Source organism: Ovis aries, chromosome 11 (genome assembly GCF_016772045.2).
Source record: "Ovis aries strain OAR_USU_Benz2616 breed Rambouillet chromosome 11, ARS-UI_Ramb_v3.0, whole genome shotgun sequence".
Classification (NCBI taxonomy): domain Eukaryota; kingdom Metazoa; phylum Chordata; class Mammalia; order Artiodactyla; family Bovidae; genus Ovis; species Ovis aries.
In genome coordinates this window covers 49,618,463-49,636,078 of record NC_056064.1, presented here as the reverse complement: position 1 = coordinate 49,636,078, position 17,616 = coordinate 49,618,463, and the positions used below count along the sequence as shown (strand labels likewise).

Below are 17,616 nucleotides of genomic sequence, written 5' to 3'. Positions count from 1 at the left end.
TATATTTGATTCAGGAAAATTAGACTCAGTAGATACAATGGCCCTGGGATAGCCTTTGTACCAGTAGGTGCATAGTCAGCAAAATTGTATGTGGACCAAAAGAGAAAGAAAAAAATGGACTGAAGGGTTAAATTGATGTGATGACAATAATTTCATTCAAATGAAAATTGAAAAATAAAATGGTGTATAAAGATAAACCATTTCAATGAGGTCAGAAATTAAATGGACTTGATAAAACTCACGCTTGAAAGTAATTTCTCAAAGTCTCAATTAGTGGTGGCATAATTCGGATGAAAACTTTCCTGTTCATGGCATGAAGTTAAAGTGACTTAGACCACAGATACAGAGAAGGCAATGGCAAGCTACTCCAGTACTCTTGCCTAGAAAATCTCATGGACAGAGGAGCTTAGTAGGCTGCAGTCCATGGGGTCGCTACTAGTCGGACATGACTGAGCGACTTCACTTTCACTTTTCACTTTCACGCATTGGAGAAGGAAATGGCAACCCACTCCAGTGTTCTTGCCTGGAGAATCCCAGGGATGGCGGAGCCTGGTGGGCTGCCATTGATGGGGTCGCACAGAGTCGGACACGACTGAAGCGACTTAGCAGCAGCAGCAGCAGCAGACCACAGATAAAGACAGGTTGTAACAGGCCTTGACCCTGCACGCTGCTCTGCTACCTTGGGCAGATGTGATTCAGGTACTCCATAACCTTTACAAAATTTTTGAAATTCTCCTTACTCTCCTCTGAAGTGTCAGTTCACCTGCTACCATTTGTAGATTTTCATCTGCTCATTTTTGCTTTTTTTAAATTGTGAAATACAGAACTTGCCTGGTGGTCCAGTGGCTAAGATCCTGAGCTCTCAGTGCTGGGAGCCTGGATTCAATCCTCGGTCAGAGAACTAGATCTCACTCACATGCTACAACTAAAAGTTGGTATGCTGCAGCTCAGTGTTTGCATGCTGTAACTAAGACTCAGTGCAGTCAAATATTAATGCCTGTGGGTGTGCTAAGTCGCTTCAGTTGTGTCTGACTCTTCGAAACCTTATGGGCTGTAGCCTACCAGACTCCTCTGTCCAAGGGATTCTCCAATCAAGAATATTGGAGTGGATTGCATGCCCTTCTCCAGGGGATCTTCCTGACCCAGGGATCAAACCTTTTCCACCTCTTTATGTCTCCTGCATAGGCAGGTGGGTTCTTTACCACTACTGCCACCTGGGAAGCCCCAGATATTAATAACTAAATATAAATAAATATTTTTTCAATTGTGAAGTACTATATATATATGGAAAAGTGCATGAGAACACACATATGTACCACTTAATAAATAATAAATACTTGAATTGTAAATCACCCCCACAGGTCAAGAAATACAGCATGGCTGGTGTGCCAGAGACTGCGCGCATACGTCCCGAATAACAACACCCTTCCTCCTGCATGGCTGCAACCACTGTCTCGGAGGTGGGCTCCCTCAGGAACAGATAAGGTACAAGTGCCAATAGCTTATGTGAGGGTGACCCTGGGAAGCCTTCTTGGGGGTGGGAAAGTGAAGCAGGAGGTCAGAAAAGAATGTTAAGTTGACTAGAATGCATCCTTCTGGGGAACTTTAGCAGTGGGGCAGCCTCAGAGATAGCTGCTCCTGGGGGCACTGGACTGGGCCAGCACCAAGGGTAGAGAAAACTCTTGCACCGTCCCAGGAGCCGGATCCTGGGATGCTTGGGCTGGTGAATGTCAGTGAATGTAGAAGGCGCATGCATGGGATACCAACAACACCACTGTCCTGATTTTTGTGAAAGACTATGGTGTTATCAGGGACTTCCCTGATGGCTCAGATGGTAAAGAATCTGCCAGCATTGTCGGAGACATAAACTTCATCAAATATATATAGTCCGGATCTGCATGTACAGGCAAGCACCAGGTCGTGTGTATGTGACTAGGCCTTTAACTTCTAACAGGACTCAAAAGCTTTCTGAAAGACCATCTCCCAGATTATAGTCCTCAGGTCGGCTCAGTTAGAATTCTCTATTTCCTCTTTAAATTGACTATTGATTAATTTTTTGTTGCTGTTGACAAACCAAAAAGAGCTTTTAGAGATTAAAAACATAATATTAAAAATTTAAAGCCTAGTGAACAGGTTCAAAAGATTAGACCCATGATCCCTTGCAGAATTAAGAAAGAAAAAATTAATCTTCCAAAGAGTTACATTACTGGCATCAGAAGTAGAAAAAAAATGATATTTACAGTCAGGCTAGCATTTCCAGCTTTGAGGAGGTCTGGTTAATGTATGGGCTTTCCAGGTGGCGCAGAGGCACAGTATCTGCCTGCCAACGCAGGAGCTGCAGGAGACGTGGGTTTGATCCCTGGGTTGGAAAGATCCCCTGGAGGAGAGCATTGTAACCCACTCCAGTATTTTTTCCTGGGAAATCCCATGAACAGAGGAGCCTGGCAGGCTACAGTCCATGGGGTCACAAAGAGTTGACACGACTGAGCATGCACAGTTAATGTATTAATATAATGCAGATGTACATTATGGAGGACCCAATACGGGCAGGAAGTATGTTATGCCTCACTTTTCTTGTTTTGCCTTAAAACATAGATTTTACTTCCTTGGGTTCTTTATAGAATCTGAGATTGGGCACTTAACGGAAACACATTTTTAAAGATGATTTATTTAAATTAAGAAAATTAATTTATTTTATTTTTGGTTGCTCCTGGTCTTCGCTGCTGCGAGTGGGCTTTCCCTAGTTTCGGTAAATGGGGATGACTGTTTGTTGCGGTGCACAGGCTTCTCATTGTGGAAATTTCTTCATTTTAGAGCACAGGCTCTAGGCACTCAGGCTTCAGTGGCTGCGGCATGCAAACTCAGTACTTGTGACTCTGGGCTTAGTAGCTGTGACTCACAGACTGTGGAGCGCAGGCTCAGTAGCTCAGGTGCCTGGCTTTAGTTGCCTACAGCATGTGAAATCTTCCTGGGCCAGGAATTGAACCTGTGTCCCCTGCATTGGCAGGTGGATTTTTAACCACTGTCCCACCAGAGAAGTCCAGAAGTGTATCTTCTAATAGTTCTGGAGGCTGGATGTCAGGGTGCCAGCAGCCCTGGTTCAGGGTAGAGCTCCCTGGTGTATGTATGAAGAGGGATTAGGGGTGAATGTTCCTTGCTATCTTGTCATCTCTCCAGTGCTTTGTATACGTATTGAAGCCGTCTGAATCAGCATTTCTAGTTATTTTTAGCAGGAATGTTGGTCCGAACTATCTGCTTTTTCCTTGATTCTTCAAACTTCAGAACCTGAATTATTATTCATTCTTCCATTGTTTTAGCACATTTTCAGTGAATGCCCACAGCATGACTGGCATTGGTGAATCATGCTAAGTAAGCACTGGGAAACAATGGGGAATGTGATGGTCAGTTTTATGTGTCAGTTTGGCTGGGGCACAGTGCTCAGATATTTGATGTCAAACATTATTCTGGATGCTTCTGTGAGGGTGTTTTTTAGATGAGATTAACATTTAAACCAGTGGACTTTGAGTGACGCCAGTTACCCACTCCAGGGTGGGTGGACCATGTCCACTCAGCTGAAGGCCTGCTGAGAACACTGACCTCCCGTGAGTGAGAAGAAATTCTGCCAATAGGACTCTGCCCTCGGCCTCCAGCCTGCTGGTCTACTCTGCAGATTTTGATCTTGTCTCTCCACAATTAAGGACTTCCCTGTAGCTCATCTGCCTGCAGTGCCAGAGATGCAGGTTTGATCCCTGGGTCAGGGAGATCCTCTGGAGGAGGGAATGGTTACCCACTCCAGTATTCTTGCCTGGAGAATCCCATGGACAGAGGAGCCTGGAGCCTGTGGGGTCGCAGAGTCGGACACGACTGAGCAATTAATACTACACTACTACACTACTGCTACCTCCACAGTTGTGTGAGCCCTGTTAACCTAAAAAAGAAAACATCTTGTTGGTATACGAGCAAAATGGGTTTATTCAGGAACAGCAAAGCATTGCAATTTGAAAAAGAAGAAAGAAAAAGCTGCAGACAAAGCCAACAAACAAAGGAGAGGAATGTTATTTTATAGACAGAAAGGAGGAAGCTGGAGGGGTTGTTTTGAACAAAAGTCAACCCACTCCAATATCCTTGCCTGGAAAATTCCATGGATGAAGGAGCCTGGCAGGCTACAGTCCATGGGGTCAAAAAGAGTCAGACACAACTGAGCGACTTCACCACTGAAGAAAGTGAGAGTTGAGAGTAATCACTGGTTTTCATTGGCTGAGTAGACTGGGTAATTAATTTCTTGTAGGAGATACAAGAAGGCAATGGCAACCCACTCCAGTACTCTTGCCTGGAAAATCCCATGGACGGAGAAGCCTGGTGGGCTGCAGTCCATGGGGTCGAGAAGAGTCAGACACGACTGAGCGACTTCACATTCACTTTTCACTTTCATGCATTGGAGAAGGAAATGGCAACCCACTCCAGTGTTCTTGCCTGGAGAATCCCAGGGACAGAGGAGCCTGGTGGGCTGCCGTCTGTGGGGTCGCACAGAGTCGGACACAACTGAAGCGACAGCAGCAGCAGCAGCAGGAGATAAAAAGAACACCTTTCCTGATGAGGCACTTAATTGAGGATTCTTACCTGTTGATGATTCTTCTTGTTGGGGTAATTGACAGTTTTTCCTGTTCTTGACCCTGAGTGGCCCCAAAGCAATGGCACTTGCTGACTCATCTTTACCTTCAGGCTGGGTCTGGGCGGACTGTGTGAGAGCTCTCCCTTTTGGGCCTTCCCACTCCATTTTAAACAGGTTTCCCTTTATTAATTCTCATAGCCATTCCTTAAAATAAACCTCCCTCTATATATACACACACCTTGTTGATTTGATTTCTCTGAAGATTGCTGATTGACACATGGATTTGTAGACAAAGAATGCCACCTGCCATACCAGTAAACAAAAGATGTTGAGGCCATCAAGCCCTTAGCCACTAAAGCCAGCCCTCTCCCCACAACTGTGTACCCTGAGGAGATTCAGGATGGAGAACACAGCATACTGGCCCTAGACAGTTAGGGTGTATGTATCAAAGGAACGGTTTCACTAAGCTCAGACTGTTGCATCTTCCTATACATAGAAAAGGACTTCCCTGGTGGCTCAGCAGGTCAAGAATCTGCCTGCAATGCACAGGTTCGATCGATGGGTCAGAAAGATCCCCTGGAGAGGGGAATGGCAACCAACTCCAGTATTTCTTGTCTGAAAAATCCCATGGACAGAGGAGTCTGACAGGCTCCAGTCCAAAGGGTCGAAAAGAGTCAGACATGACTGAGGCACTAAGCAGACACATACACAGAATAGCACCAGATTCATTTACTTGAGATGTCTGGTTTACTGTAATTACCAGTAGTCTTTCCATGTTTGACCACTTGTTTCTTTCTTTCTTTTTTTTTTTTTTTGGTAGGGTTTTTTTATTTTTTTGGCAAAAACTTCTATACATCCTTACCCTTTCCTTCCCTCTTCTGAACAGTCCCTCATAACCACCTGAGAGGCTATCTTCCCAGCTTAAGTCCTCAGTAATGTCTCCAATCAAACATAATTCTCAACTTTTAGGCTGTGTTTGTTTGTTTGTTTTCAGTCGACAGAATAAAGACTTTATGCAGCCCTCAAAACTCAAATCATTAAAATCTAGTTGGGAGACAAGATAATTGGATGCATGGGTGCTATGTCACTTCAGTCACGTCCCACTCTTTGTGACCCCATGGATTGTAACCTGCCAGGCTCCTCTGTCCATGGGATTCTTCAGGCAAGAATACTGGAATGGGTTGCCAAGGGAACTTCCAGACCCAGGGGTCGAACTCGTGTCTCTCAGGCCTCGTGTCTCTCAGGCCTCGTGTCTCTCAGGCCTCCTGCATTGGCAGGGGGGTTCTTTACCACTAGCGCCACCTGAGAAGCCCTTCTGGATAACCACCTGCAAACAAACAAAAGACAGCATTCCGTAGGGCGTTACAGACGCGTCCAGGTCGAGAAAATCTCTGGGAGGGGTGATGCCCAGACCTGGAGCCGGTGGAGATGATGAGGGGCCGGAGCAGGACGCAGTGTCACGGGCAGGTCACAGGTCAGGTCAGGGGAGAGGGCTGGGCGAGGCCCCTGGTAGGGCGGGTCACCAGGGTCTCGGGGATGCGGGGGCACCACACAGCCCCGCCCCGACCTCACGTCGCCCCGCCCCTCCATCCCCGCGCGCTCCGGCCGGTCCCGCCCCTCAACCAATCCCCGCGCGCCGCTGTGGCGTCGCGGCGCCTGCGTGCGGCCTGAGGCGGGTCGGCGGCCCCGGCGCGGGGAACATGGAGGAGCTACTGAAGCGGGAGCTGGGCTGCGGCTCCGTCAAGGCCACGGGTCACTCGGGTGGCGGATGCATTAGCCAGGGCCAGAGCTACGACACGGACAAAGGGCGAGTGTTTGTGAAAGTGAACCCCAAGGCAGAGGTCAGGGTCGCCGCGGGTGCGGGTTGGGGGGCGGGGCCGGGCCGAGGGTCTGTATTCCCAGGCCTTCGTCCGGGCTCGCGGGTGGGGGCCGCTCTGGAGTTGGGGGTCGGTGTCCGAGCCTGGGCCGTTGGCTGAGAGGCGCTCGGTGACCCGTGTGGTCGTCGGGCCGGCTTGGACTTTTTCGGCCTCCGCGGCTCAGCCCTGCGGCCCCTCGAACCCTCGGGAGGTCGGTCTGCGGATCCAGGCCGGTCCGGCGCGAGCCTCTGCCGCCACTGGGACGCTGTGGATGGTTTTCCTGCGCGACCCAGGTGGCCGCTGCCTTGAAAGTTCATCGTTTGGCGAATTTTGAATAAGGAAGGGTAACAGAAACCCCTTGTCTTGGGGTTTATTTGAACTTGCAGAGATCAAAACCCTTCCTGAGTATTGGCAGTAACGTAGCCCTGGCTTTCGTCCTCAGGGCTACTGTAACACTCCCGAACTCTGGGCCACTTTGAACCCGAACATGTGCTTTTCGGGATCTGGTCTTGGAGGCTGGACGTCCAAGAACGCGGTGAGGCCTCCTTTCCTGGTGTGGAGGGCACTTCTCCCTGTTACCCCATGTGGCAGAAGGCCCAGGAGAGCTCTCTGGGATCTCTTACAGGGGCTCCACCCCTGTGGCCTGGTCACTTCCCAAGGCACCGCCTCCTAACACCATTATATTGGGGGTTAGGTTTCAACCTATGAATTTTCCGGGGTCACATTCAGTCCCTAGGCCCACCCTTCCATTCTCTTTGTATCTGAACGTTTTCTCAAGCGTTCCCATATAAAATAGGTGAGCCTCCCTGCTGAAGTTGACTTACTCTGGGATGTCCCTTCTTTGCGCACTTTGGGTGGGTCATGCCTGTAGTGTTAGCTGGGAGGTCCTGGATGGGTCTAGTAGGCAGGGAGCAGGACTGGCAATACCTTGGTTCAAATAGGGCTGAAGGCAGTGACCCGAGTACGAGGTCCTGTGTGTTGCACACCCTCAGCGCTTCTGTCTTTTAGTGTGGGATGATCTCTTTCTGGATTGATGCTGTTCTCTCAAGACCACCTTTCAACTCTTTGTTCTACAGAGATCAGCTCCATATCATCCTGTACATCCCTTCTATAGGAATTTGGCAAATAATGGTCCTTGAAGTTGCTCTTTTCCATGGGTTTCCCCCAGGCAGTACTAATGCAGTGGAGGTGTCCTTCCTTCCTTTCTGTCACAGACCTTCTCAGAGTTCTTTTTCTATTATGTGGCTCCGTCCTTTTCATGTCTGTATTTTCACTGTCATTAGCATTTTGAATAATTCAAAACTTGGTATGGATTACAGGGAAGCAAATGCTTTCCAGCGATTAAAGTGGAACCACTGAGCAGTGCTTTTTAAACATTGTCTTTCTGCTAAATGTTTCTTCCAGTTGTTTTTTATTTTGTCATCAGGGTCTGTTTTATTTTTGCTAGTCTTCACGTAAGTTCTTTCTGACCCTTTGGTAGATAGTTGCAAACAGGTCTCTTTCCAGTTTGCTTGGATAGATACTTGTGTGAGTTACGAAGATATACCGCCTATAGCAGAAAGATTTGCTGATTGTATGGAAAACAGGACTCTCTTTCTGCTTTGCCTTTTAGGAGGTGAAAATGTCTTCTGGACTTCTAAGACAAGACTACATGGCTGATCTTCTGTTTTCCTTCTCACTCTCTGCTCGAATGACCTGGTCTAAGTTTTTCCTCTTCATTATGCTTATCTGTCCTTTGCATGCTTGTATATTTGGTTTTCTCTCATGTTCCTCTCCTAAGTCCTGGACCTTTTGTAACTCTGCACCCCAGCTGATGCTTACTTTGCCCTGGTCCCACTCTGGAGGAGTGGTCTTAGGGTTAGACATTTAGGACTGTGTGGTAGTAGACACTTCTGTGAGGGAGCCTTGCATCTAGCTGGGTTCATGGACCCTTCTTCACCTCTCCCTGCTTTTTTTTTTTTAATTAAAAATTTTTAAAAATTCGATTCCTTCCTTTATGCTGCACAGCAGTGCTTTAGTACAAAGTACATCCTAGGCCCAAGTGTGTTCCTTCATCTTCAGAGAATGCTATGCAAATTCTTCTTAAGACACAGTTCTTATCTTACTTCTCAGCAACCTTAGCTCCCCAAGGTGGTATACTAATAATTTGTAAAGTGTTTAGAATGGACTGTGTTAACTGTTAGCTGCTAACTCAGTTAATTACAGCAGCAAACCTATGAAATTGGTACCGTTATTAACTCCATTTTACAGATGAGGAGACCAAGGCCACAGAATTAGTAACTGTGAGGGACAGAAGTAGAATATCCTGGGTCACTGTTCGTAGTGAACCCAAACTGGAACCCCAGCGTCCTTCATTGGACGAACACAGTTTAGAACCTTTGCTCTACAGAACAAGGACAATAAACTCTACTGATGCACCTGCATTACAAATGCAGCGTGAAATGAAGAGGCCTGACTGCCTCTGTGTAGATGACAAAACAGATGGACAGATGCACTGGCGGAGTGGCAGTGTCTGGGTGGAGAGGAGTGCCAGGCGGCCGTCATGTGGATGTGCTGACTTTGGGAGAATTAGAGTTGGATGCTTTTGAGTTTGCAGTGTTCTTCATATATGTCTGTAGAAATTTTACTCTAAAAAAACATACTTTAAAGAAGAGGAATTACCTAGCCTGAAAAGTTAGGGAAGATTTCTCTGAGAAATAAAAATTTTTATTAAGTTGAAATGTGAAGCGCGACAAGGAAGGGGCTGACTTAGCAAAAAGAATGGGGAGGGGTGTTCCACGCAGAGGTGACATGGCGTGTGGAGGTCTCTAGGCTGGAGGCGCCTGGGGATCTCTGAGGAACTCAGAGAGGCTATAATCCAGGATCAAAATGGGTGTGTGCGCTGGCCTAGAAGTGTGGGGGTGGAGCCTGGGTAGGGGCCCAGATGAGGGTGCAGGGGAGTGGGCAGAGGCAGACCCTGCGGGGCTGTCACTCAGGAAGTGGGGTGACAGCTTGGAGTGTGTTCTGGGGTGAGATTTGCCTTCCAAAAGCAGGAGCAAGGACTTTTGAACTAGAAATGGGAAAGGCGATGGTGATGAAGTGGTGTCCGGTGCTAGAGATGCCGTACCATTTGGTGGTCCACTCAGGTGAGGAGAGTCCCCAGCTTGGTGGCACATGCAGTTGAGGGCCGCCTGTGCCTGAGGGCCCAGGGGGACAGGATTATGGTTGAGGTGCTGTGTGAGGATGACACCTGCACCGTCAGGGGTGCACGAGGCGTAGGTTCCTCCCTCTGGAGAGACGGGGATCAGTGACAGCATATGTGCTCAGTCATGTCCAACCCCTTTGCAACCAGAGCCTGCTAGGCTCCTCTGTCCATGGGATTCTCCAGGCAAGAATGCTGGAATGGGTTGCCACACCTTTCTCCCGGAGATTTTCATGACCCAGGAATCAAATCCGTCTCCTGCGTTGGCAGGTGCATTCTTTACTACTGGGCCGCCTGGGAAGCCCAGTGACAACATAAACATACACAAAAGTGGCAAGCACAGTCCCTTTAATTCCTATGCAGCTTCAGAAGGTATAATCTGCTGTACTGAAAAGCGAAAAAGCTGTCTGTTCTGTTGAGTCTGCAGAGAGCCTTGGTTGTGGTGCTGGAGAAAACACATCCACACAGAACATCCACACCTTGCTCTTCCTCCCCCTCCCCTCCCTTGTTATTTCTCTGGCAGGCCAGAAGGATGTTTGAAGGTGAGGTGGCAAGTTTAATTGCCATCCTGAAGACAGGCACAGTGAAGGTGCCCAAACCCATCAAGGTGCTTGACGCCCCAGGAGGCGGCAGCATGCTGGTGATGGAGCATTTGGACATGCGGCATCTGAGCAGGTGCGTCCTGGCAGCTTCACCTCTGGGTGGCTTTGTCCTTCCTCTGAGTGGGAAGCTTGCATTTGGGGGTACAGTTCTGCAGGATGTGATAGAAGAAACCCGTGACCCCACACATCCCTGGGTCCTGCAGAATGAGCGGCATGTACTCTGAGGGTCAAAGGCAAACAGGAGAAGAATCTCGTGCTGAGGTGCTGACAGAGGACTGATGAGATCCTCTGAGGATGCTCCTATGAGGTCCTCCATTCCCCCTTGCTTCACCAGAAGAGATTCTCTTCTCACTGCCTTACCTGCTTCATGTTGCTTGAGATCTTTCAGTTATAGGTGGGTCCCCATTTGTGCCACGTGCTTAGTGGCTGCCTTTTGGTTTCACAGTCATGCTGCAAAGCTTGGCACCCAGCTGGCAGATCTACACCTAGACAACAAGAGGCTTGGAGAGACTCTCCAGAAGGAGGCTGGCATAGTAGGTACGGCTGTGGGCCCGAGGGGACACCCCCCAACCAGACAGAGGAAGACATCTGGCCAGTATGGGTGTGTGGGCAGAGCTGTGCTGCTGCTGTGGTTGGGCAGACCTGTGTTGCCACAGGAAAGGAATGTAAACCCAAGGCTGCATATTTGGTGTGCAGTAAACAGTGAATATGACTAGTGTGTTGTCTCAAAAATGCATTTGAAAGACAGGAAATATTTCTGGAACTCGAAACTCCATCATATTATAATTCCTTTGATCTCTCACTCTCCAGAAGAAAGCCTATTGAAGTTTCTCTGGCTTACCATACCGTGCCTTTTCTTCTAGGAACAGTCACACATGAGGCTCAGAATGAGAGCCCTCACGAGTGACCTTTTTAGAGCTTAGTGTGGTGGTAGCACTGAGGGTGTCTTCCAGGATTTTCATCCTTTGACATTGGATAATTCACGTGTAGCCCAGATGGTTTCTCCGCCAGGCAAAGTAGCAGACACAGCAGGAACAGACGACCAAGAACTTACTGTCTTAGGGGAATTCCCTGAAGATCCAGTGGTTAAGACTCTACAAGGGGCACAGATTCAATCCCTGGATGGAACTAAGATCCTTCATGACATGTGGCCAAAAAATAAAAAATAAATTAGAAAAGAAGCCTCATTGCCTCCACCCACATGTAGTTCAGGCCTTCAGGATTTGCTTTGAGTTTGGGAAGCTGCAGAGGATGACCATTTATAAGCACAGGGGCTTATCTCCGATAAGTGGCAGATGCTAAAGCGGCCACTGGAAGCCATTCTCTCCTGTTGGGTCATGGGGTGGATTCCCTCCTTATTGGGACACAGGGTTGTTGTTGCTCCTCTGATGCCTCTCCTGGGAAGCAGTGGGTGTCCTGGATCGTTGACTCTGATGAGGCAGGCTCTGTTCTGGGCCCTGATAGTGTGCGGAGGCCAGGAGCCTTGTCTGTCTCTGGAAGAGGACCCGAGGTGGAGAAGGGCACGCTGAGGTCAGGCCTCAGCGCTTCTCTGGGCTTCCAGAGCAGGCCCCCGAGGGAGCAGGGGGATTGTCATGTCTCTGGTTTCCTTTTGCTTCCAAGGGAGAAGAGATGAGCAGGTGGCGCGGCCCTTCGTGGCCCAGTTTGGGTTTGACGTGGTGACGTGCTGTGGGTACCTCCCCCAGGTGAGTGACACCAGCGCTTTGCCCGTATTTGCTAGTCGCGTCAACCATTTAGAAACAACCTCGCTTTTGGTGAAATTTGGTAAAAGGTCTTTCTGCTCCTTTTTTTTTCCTTTGCTAATGAAAAGAGGTCGACATGGAGAGTGTCCACCTCACATGCTAGGTCAGCTCAAAGGAGCCAGGAAGGACTAACAGGATGCTGGATACCAAGGGAGCTGAAAATAGAAGGTTAAACAGTGTTTGATTTTAAATAGAAGACTCTTAAAGGTAGCGTAATGGAAAGGAACTGTAACTTTGCGTTTTATGATTTTGAGGTTGGCTGCTCTGGGGGTTTCAGCCCAGGGAGCTATAGTTGGGCCAACTGGGTAGGATGGTGGCCATGCCCTCCGAGGAGAAGCAAGCAGCACCCTGGGAGGGCCGCACTGAGTAACCTACAGGGCGCTGTCCACTCGGTTCAGATATTGAGGTGTTGTGGGAGGTTGTCCAGGAGCCTGCTGTCCCTGCATGTCCTCCAGACCCCAGGCTGCCGGGTCAGCTCCCCTGCTTCACACCTGTCCCTGTAGTGGCACCTCTGAGGGTCAGCCCTCTCAACCCTGTGGCACCTTCCACTGAGCTCTGCTGTCGCCCACACAGGTGAATGACTGGCAGCAGGACTGGGTCACTTTCTATGCCCGGCAGCGCATTCAGCCCCAGATGGACCTGGTAGAGCAGAGGTCTGGGGACAGGGAGGCCCGTGAGCTCTGGGCTGCTCTGCAGGTGAGTGTCCATCTCCCCGCACCGCCTCCGCTCCCGGCCCCGGGCTGTGCCCGTCATGTTCCGTAGGTGCTGTGGCCAACGCAGCCACCTTGGTCTGGGTCAGGACGGGAGGTGGGTGTGTCTGTGTACCAACCAGGCACTGGGAGCCACGCTCAAAACAGCCCATGTGTCCCTCCCACACGCATCGATCACTTTGATGAGGCTGCATTTACCCTGGCAGTTAAAGATCCCCGACCTGTTCCGTGATCTGGACATCGTCCCAGCCCTGCTCCACGGAGACCTCTGGGGAGGAAACGTAGCGGAGGATTCCTCTGGGCCCATCATCTTTGACCCTGCTTCCTTCTATGGCCACTCGGAGTATGAGCTGGCAATAGCCGGCATGTTCGGGGGCTTCAGTAGTGCCTTCTACTCCGCCTACCACAGCAAAATCCCCAAGGCCCCAGGCTTCGAGAAGCGCCTGAAGCTATATCAACTCTTCCACTACTTGAACCACTGGAATCACTTTGGATCTGGGTACAGAGGGTCCTCCCTCAGCATCATGAGGAATCTCGTCACCTGAGCTTGGGAGGGAGGCTCGAGTCCTGGTCGCTAGACCCTAACCGGACCCCTGTGGCTAGCCTCTCCTACCCTGGAATAGCTTCAGACCAACTTTCCCAGCTTCGTAAATAATGTGACGTCTCAGGAGAAAGCTTTTATCACCCTAAAGTTAGACTTCATAGCTGGATGCAGCTGCAGTAGAAATTGGTGTGAACCAAGGGACCAATGGAGGGTGGGCTGCATTTAACCTGCAGCTGCCCCAGAGGTAGAGAAGGGAGGTGGCCAGAGTGCCAGGCGCTGCCACCAAGGGCATCTTCCCACCAGCTCCCCGTCTCTGCAGGAGTGACTGGATCCAGGGTAATGCTACTTGGTGGTCAGACTTGATTGTGGACGTGAAGGCATTGTCCTGGGGGCACCTCCTGATGACCAGTTCCAAACCAAATACACTCACTTTCCTCTCTGTGCTGCCGCTGGACCCGCTCATTTCTACAGCTTGTGAGCTGTCATTCATCGACATTGTAGAAACCAGTGCTACAGCAGTGGTTTCCCTCCTCCAGTCTTGCAGTGGTGAGAAATGTTCATGAATGCCACTGATGCTAACAAATCCTTTTGCATAAAAATGTGAATAAACTTCGAATGGCTTCAGTGATGTGTGAGACTGTATTTTCCTCATTTACATTCTCTTCTGTTTATTGGAGCTGTTTGCCAGGAAACTCTCGTAATGTGACAATAAGTAAGTACAACTGTTGTTTCTTAAAAAAACCCCTTTTTTTTCTTGGCTTTGCTCAGTAAGAGAATAGCTCAGAGCTTCCAGATAAGGGCAGGTGTGGCCTGAGGACTTGCTGCTTCCAGTTTAACTGCTGTTGCCATCACCTTATGAGATATTTGCTTAATGGTAAAGGGAGGTTGAAAGTGACTCTCAAATTGCATTTCAAGGAAGAAGCCGATGGGTGGCCGCTACTAGTTCTGGCTCGGGCCTTGGAGGACACTAGTGTTAGAGGGCACAGTTTCTCATGATGAAGGTCCAAGGGGATACATCCATGTTTGCCCCTCATCTGTCTTTTGTTTCTGGGTCAGGGCTCCTCAGTGGAATTCAGAAGTGGAACTGATGGCTTCAGAGTTTGGTTTTGGGGAGAGGATTGTGACTTTTTTTTTGGCTGTGTTGAGTCTCAGTTGCAGCACTCAGGATCTTTTCATTGTGTGTGCTGGCTTAGGGGCCCCTTAGCAAGTGGGATCTTGGTTCCCCAACCAGGGGTCGAATCCGCCTCCCCTGCATTAGAAGCCTCGAGGATTCTTAACCACTGGACCATCAGGGAAGTCCCAGTGACCTTTTTTAAAAAAATCATTTCAATTGTTAACTCTTTTTAAAATTACTGTCATTTATTGATGTTTCTTCACTGTATTGGTGGCAGGGGCATGAGAAAATACATAAATAAAGTTTCTCCATGCACAAAGGTGGTCTGATTGACCGAAGATGGCACGGGAAGAATGTGTTTTGTTTGGAGGAAATTCCTCACTGTGCTCGGGGGCTGAGGTTGGCCCAGTAGGGCACCTGCAATGAAACTTCCAAGCAAGATCGGGTGCCCCAGATCAGGCCCAGCCTGGGCCAGAAGGCGTGTTGGGGAGAAACCTGCCCCCTCCAACCCCTCAGCGGCATCCCTGGCTCCTTTTCTCCCCCTGGGGCCCTGGCCCTGAGCTGAGAAGTCCCACCAGGTGGATGGAGGGGGGCCCTGTGCCTGGGGGTCCAGCAGTGAGTTCCCACCACCCTGCAGTCCCCATGTGTCCCTCTCACCTGAGTGCTAGTTGTCCAGACTGTGACTACTAAGAGCATGTAGTTGTCCAAAGTTTCAAACCTAGTAATTCCTAGACTATTGTTTGCCAGAATTTTAGCACCTTAATTATGACCTTGATGTGGCTTCCCTGGTGGCTCAGCTGGTATAGGATCTTGCATTGCAGGAGACCCAGGTTCAATCCCTGGGTTGGGAAGATCCCCTGGAGAAGGGAATGGCTACCAGTATTCTTATTCTTGCCTGGAGAATTCCATGGACAGAGGTGCCTGGTGGGCTACAGTCCGTGAAGTTACAAAGCTGGACACAACTGAGTGACTTTCACCCTGACCTGGAGGAACCTGCTGACTGTCTCCACGGGAGGTTCACCCCACCACCACCAGGTTTATCATGATGGTACGTGTGCTTCTGTGTTCACACCTGTTATTACACAGACGTGGCTTACCCGGGTGGTTTTGGTTCTGGCAGCAGCCAGACTTGAGTCTTCCTCAGAACATCCTGTAATGGAGACCTTTTGGGAGCTGCAGCCCAGTGCTCCTCCTCCTCTGTGGTCGACTGAGGAGAAGCAGAAGGGTCAGCAGGCAGACGCTGGTGGATGTGTGTTTGTTTAGTTAGAGGATCTTAAAGGAAGGGGCTCCATTTCACGTCCCTTGGTTCACACAAACCATCCAGTGGGTGGAAGCTCCAACTGGCTTTATGTGAGTCACTAGTGATGGGGAGGCTCCAGTGGACTTTCCTGCAGGCCACACTCCACCCTCCAGGTTCTAAGACGGGGAGGCAGCCTAGAGAAGGGACAGGACACTGGGGCCCCCTAACAAGGAGGATGGTGGACCGCTTCCAAGAGAGTCGTCCTGGGGCTGTGCCAGGTGCAGGGAGCGGCTGCTTCTGCCCTACAGTGGCTCCCCCGCCATGTCAGCCCAACATGACCAGGGATGAGAGCCAAGGCCAGAGCGCTCTTGGGGTGCTGCATCTTAGGGGGGCAGCCCCTCAGTGTGGTCAGGACAGGATGTCGGGTCATATCCCAGAGCTGTGGCAGGCACTCGGGTGACAATACTGTGGTGTTGCCCAGCTTTTGTGATGGTGCCAGTAGCTGTCAGCTGTTTTTTTGGTTGCGCTGTGCAGTGTGCAGGATCTCGGTTCTCCCACCAGGGATCAGACTTCCCATGCAGTGGAAGCGTAGAGTCTTAACCACAGGACCACCAGGGAAGTCCCTTCTGTCAGCTTTGAAGACTGCACTTTGCTGCGGTGGTTCATTCTAAGATAACGATTTTGGCATCTCATTTTGTACTCATAAGTATGTAAATATTCCTATATAAAGGGTTGCCAAAATTGTATAAACCTCAGGCCAAAGGCCACTGGCCTCTCCAGAGTTACTGTTGTGGAGTGTTCTGTTCCTTGAAGGCTTCTTGGTGCATCTGAGGAGAGGGTGGCACAAATGGGTTGGGGTGGGGCTGGTTTTGATAGAGAGGCGCGATCTCAAGGGGCAGGTATGTGGCTGGCATCCCTGCAGGGTGGCCTACTGACCCCTTAAGTAAGGGGAAAATATGACTAGACCCTCAGGGGCTAGCTCTGGAGCTCCTGGACTCGTTGGTCACTGAGACAAGAGGCAAGGCCTGTGCCCTTTGGGGTGATCGAGCATCCTAGGAGGCCCAGGGAGGTGGGAGCTGCCCCAGGCACCCATGCAGGAGCCTCAGGTCTCGGCTCTGGGACAGTGACACTTATTTCTTACTGAAAATAGGAATATTATATCAAAACATCTGGTTACCTGCTATTGTCAGGGCATCAGCCTTTCAGAAGGAAGTCTTCAGATAACAGAAGTTTAGCTTTCCACCCAAAGCTACTTACTTTGTATCCTTTTGATGAAAGTGGACCTGAAACATGGGCTTTTCTACCTTAAGCAGAGGATGCCAGTGACTTTTACTGCCTTCCTGATCAGTCTTCATTGTCCAAACCATCCCCTTGTGTGCCTAAAGATGTTTCAGGTCATTTGTTTATGTTAAGGGGCCTTAGCCAGCTGAGTGCCCAGTTTATGTCCTTGACAGCATCTTGGATGTGGGGGTGCTGAGAGTCCCCCTCCCCAGTTTATGGCATGTCATCATCGTCATTAAGGTTTCACCTACAACTTTTCCCTTTGTCTCATTTACCACTTCCCTTTGTCCCTGTATCCTCTCACCTTCCCCTCCTTCAGTTCTAACTTTCTGCTTCTGAAACATCAGAAAATCATATAACTGGTGGCGTCCAGAACAGACTCGAGGCAAGGCCTGGAAGTCTGTTGGGAGTGAAGTGTGTGTCTTCAGGGCTTGGGTTTTGACATCATTCTTGGGCTCATTCTCAGTTTGTTGCTCAGAGTATGAGCTGAGACAACGGAGAGAATGTTTATAGAAGAGAGTCTGACCCGGGTGGGTATCCCTACTGTAAAAAGCTGGGATTCTGACAGGTCCTGTCTTGCTGTGCAAAGCCCCAGCTTGGATAAGTTGGTGGCCATGGAGGGCCCTGTCTACTGCTGTCTTGAGCCTCACATCTGCAGGGTGTCAGAAAAACACTTGTAAATGGTTGGGATTCTGTTATAGGATGATGTTATGGGA

The 17,616-nt window shown here is 49.6% G+C and overlaps 1 protein-coding gene and 1 long non-coding RNA gene across 3 annotated transcripts; one reads left to right on the top strand and one right to left on the bottom strand.

Annotated features, from left to right (window-relative positions):
• Positions 1-5,380: 5,380 nt before the first annotated feature.
• Positions 5,381-6,184, bottom strand: LOC132657354 (uncharacterized). The gene is made up of 2 exons (XR_009595367.1): positions 6,026-6,184; positions 5,381-5,939 (listed from the first exon to the last, which is right to left on the bottom strand). It is a non-coding gene; the product is annotated as an uncharacterized LOC132657354 (long non-coding RNA).
• A 102-nt stretch (positions 6,185-6,286) lies between these two features.
• FN3KRP (fructosamine 3 kinase related protein) lies at positions 6,287-13,889 on the top strand. 2 transcript variants are annotated; one of them, XM_004013042.5, is made up of 6 exons: positions 6,287-6,453; positions 10,173-10,324; positions 10,697-10,788; positions 11,872-11,954; positions 12,585-12,707; positions 12,928-13,889. In XM_004013042.5, exons 1-6 carry the CDS (start codon positions 6,313-6,315, stop codon positions 13,264-13,266), a joined length of 930 nt encoding a protein of 309 aa, XP_004013091.1. In that variant the 5' UTR covers positions 6,287-6,312; the 3' UTR covers positions 13,267-13,889. The 2 variants fall into 2 exon arrangements, with proteins under 2 accessions (XP_004013091.1, XP_042112144.1); XM_042256210.2 differs by lacking the exon at positions 6,287-6,453 and adding an exon at positions 6,543-9,593.
• The last annotated feature ends 3,727 nt before the right edge of the window (positions 13,890-17,616 follow it).

Bases quoted from the DNA above. Each gene is read 5' to 3' on its own strand.
- FN3KRP (XM_004013042.5), top strand. From the start codon at position 6,313: ATGGAGGAGCTACTGAAGCGGGAGCTGGGCTGCGGCTCCGTCAAGGCC. The intron at 6,454-10,172 runs GTCAGGGTCGCC...TTTCTCTGGCAG, and splicing joins AAGTGAACCCCAAGGCAGAG to GCCAGAAGGATGTTTGAAGG. The intron at 11,955-12,584 runs GTGAGTGACACC...TCGCCCACACAG, and splicing joins GCTGTGGGTACCTCCCCCAG to GTGAATGACTGGCAGCAGGA.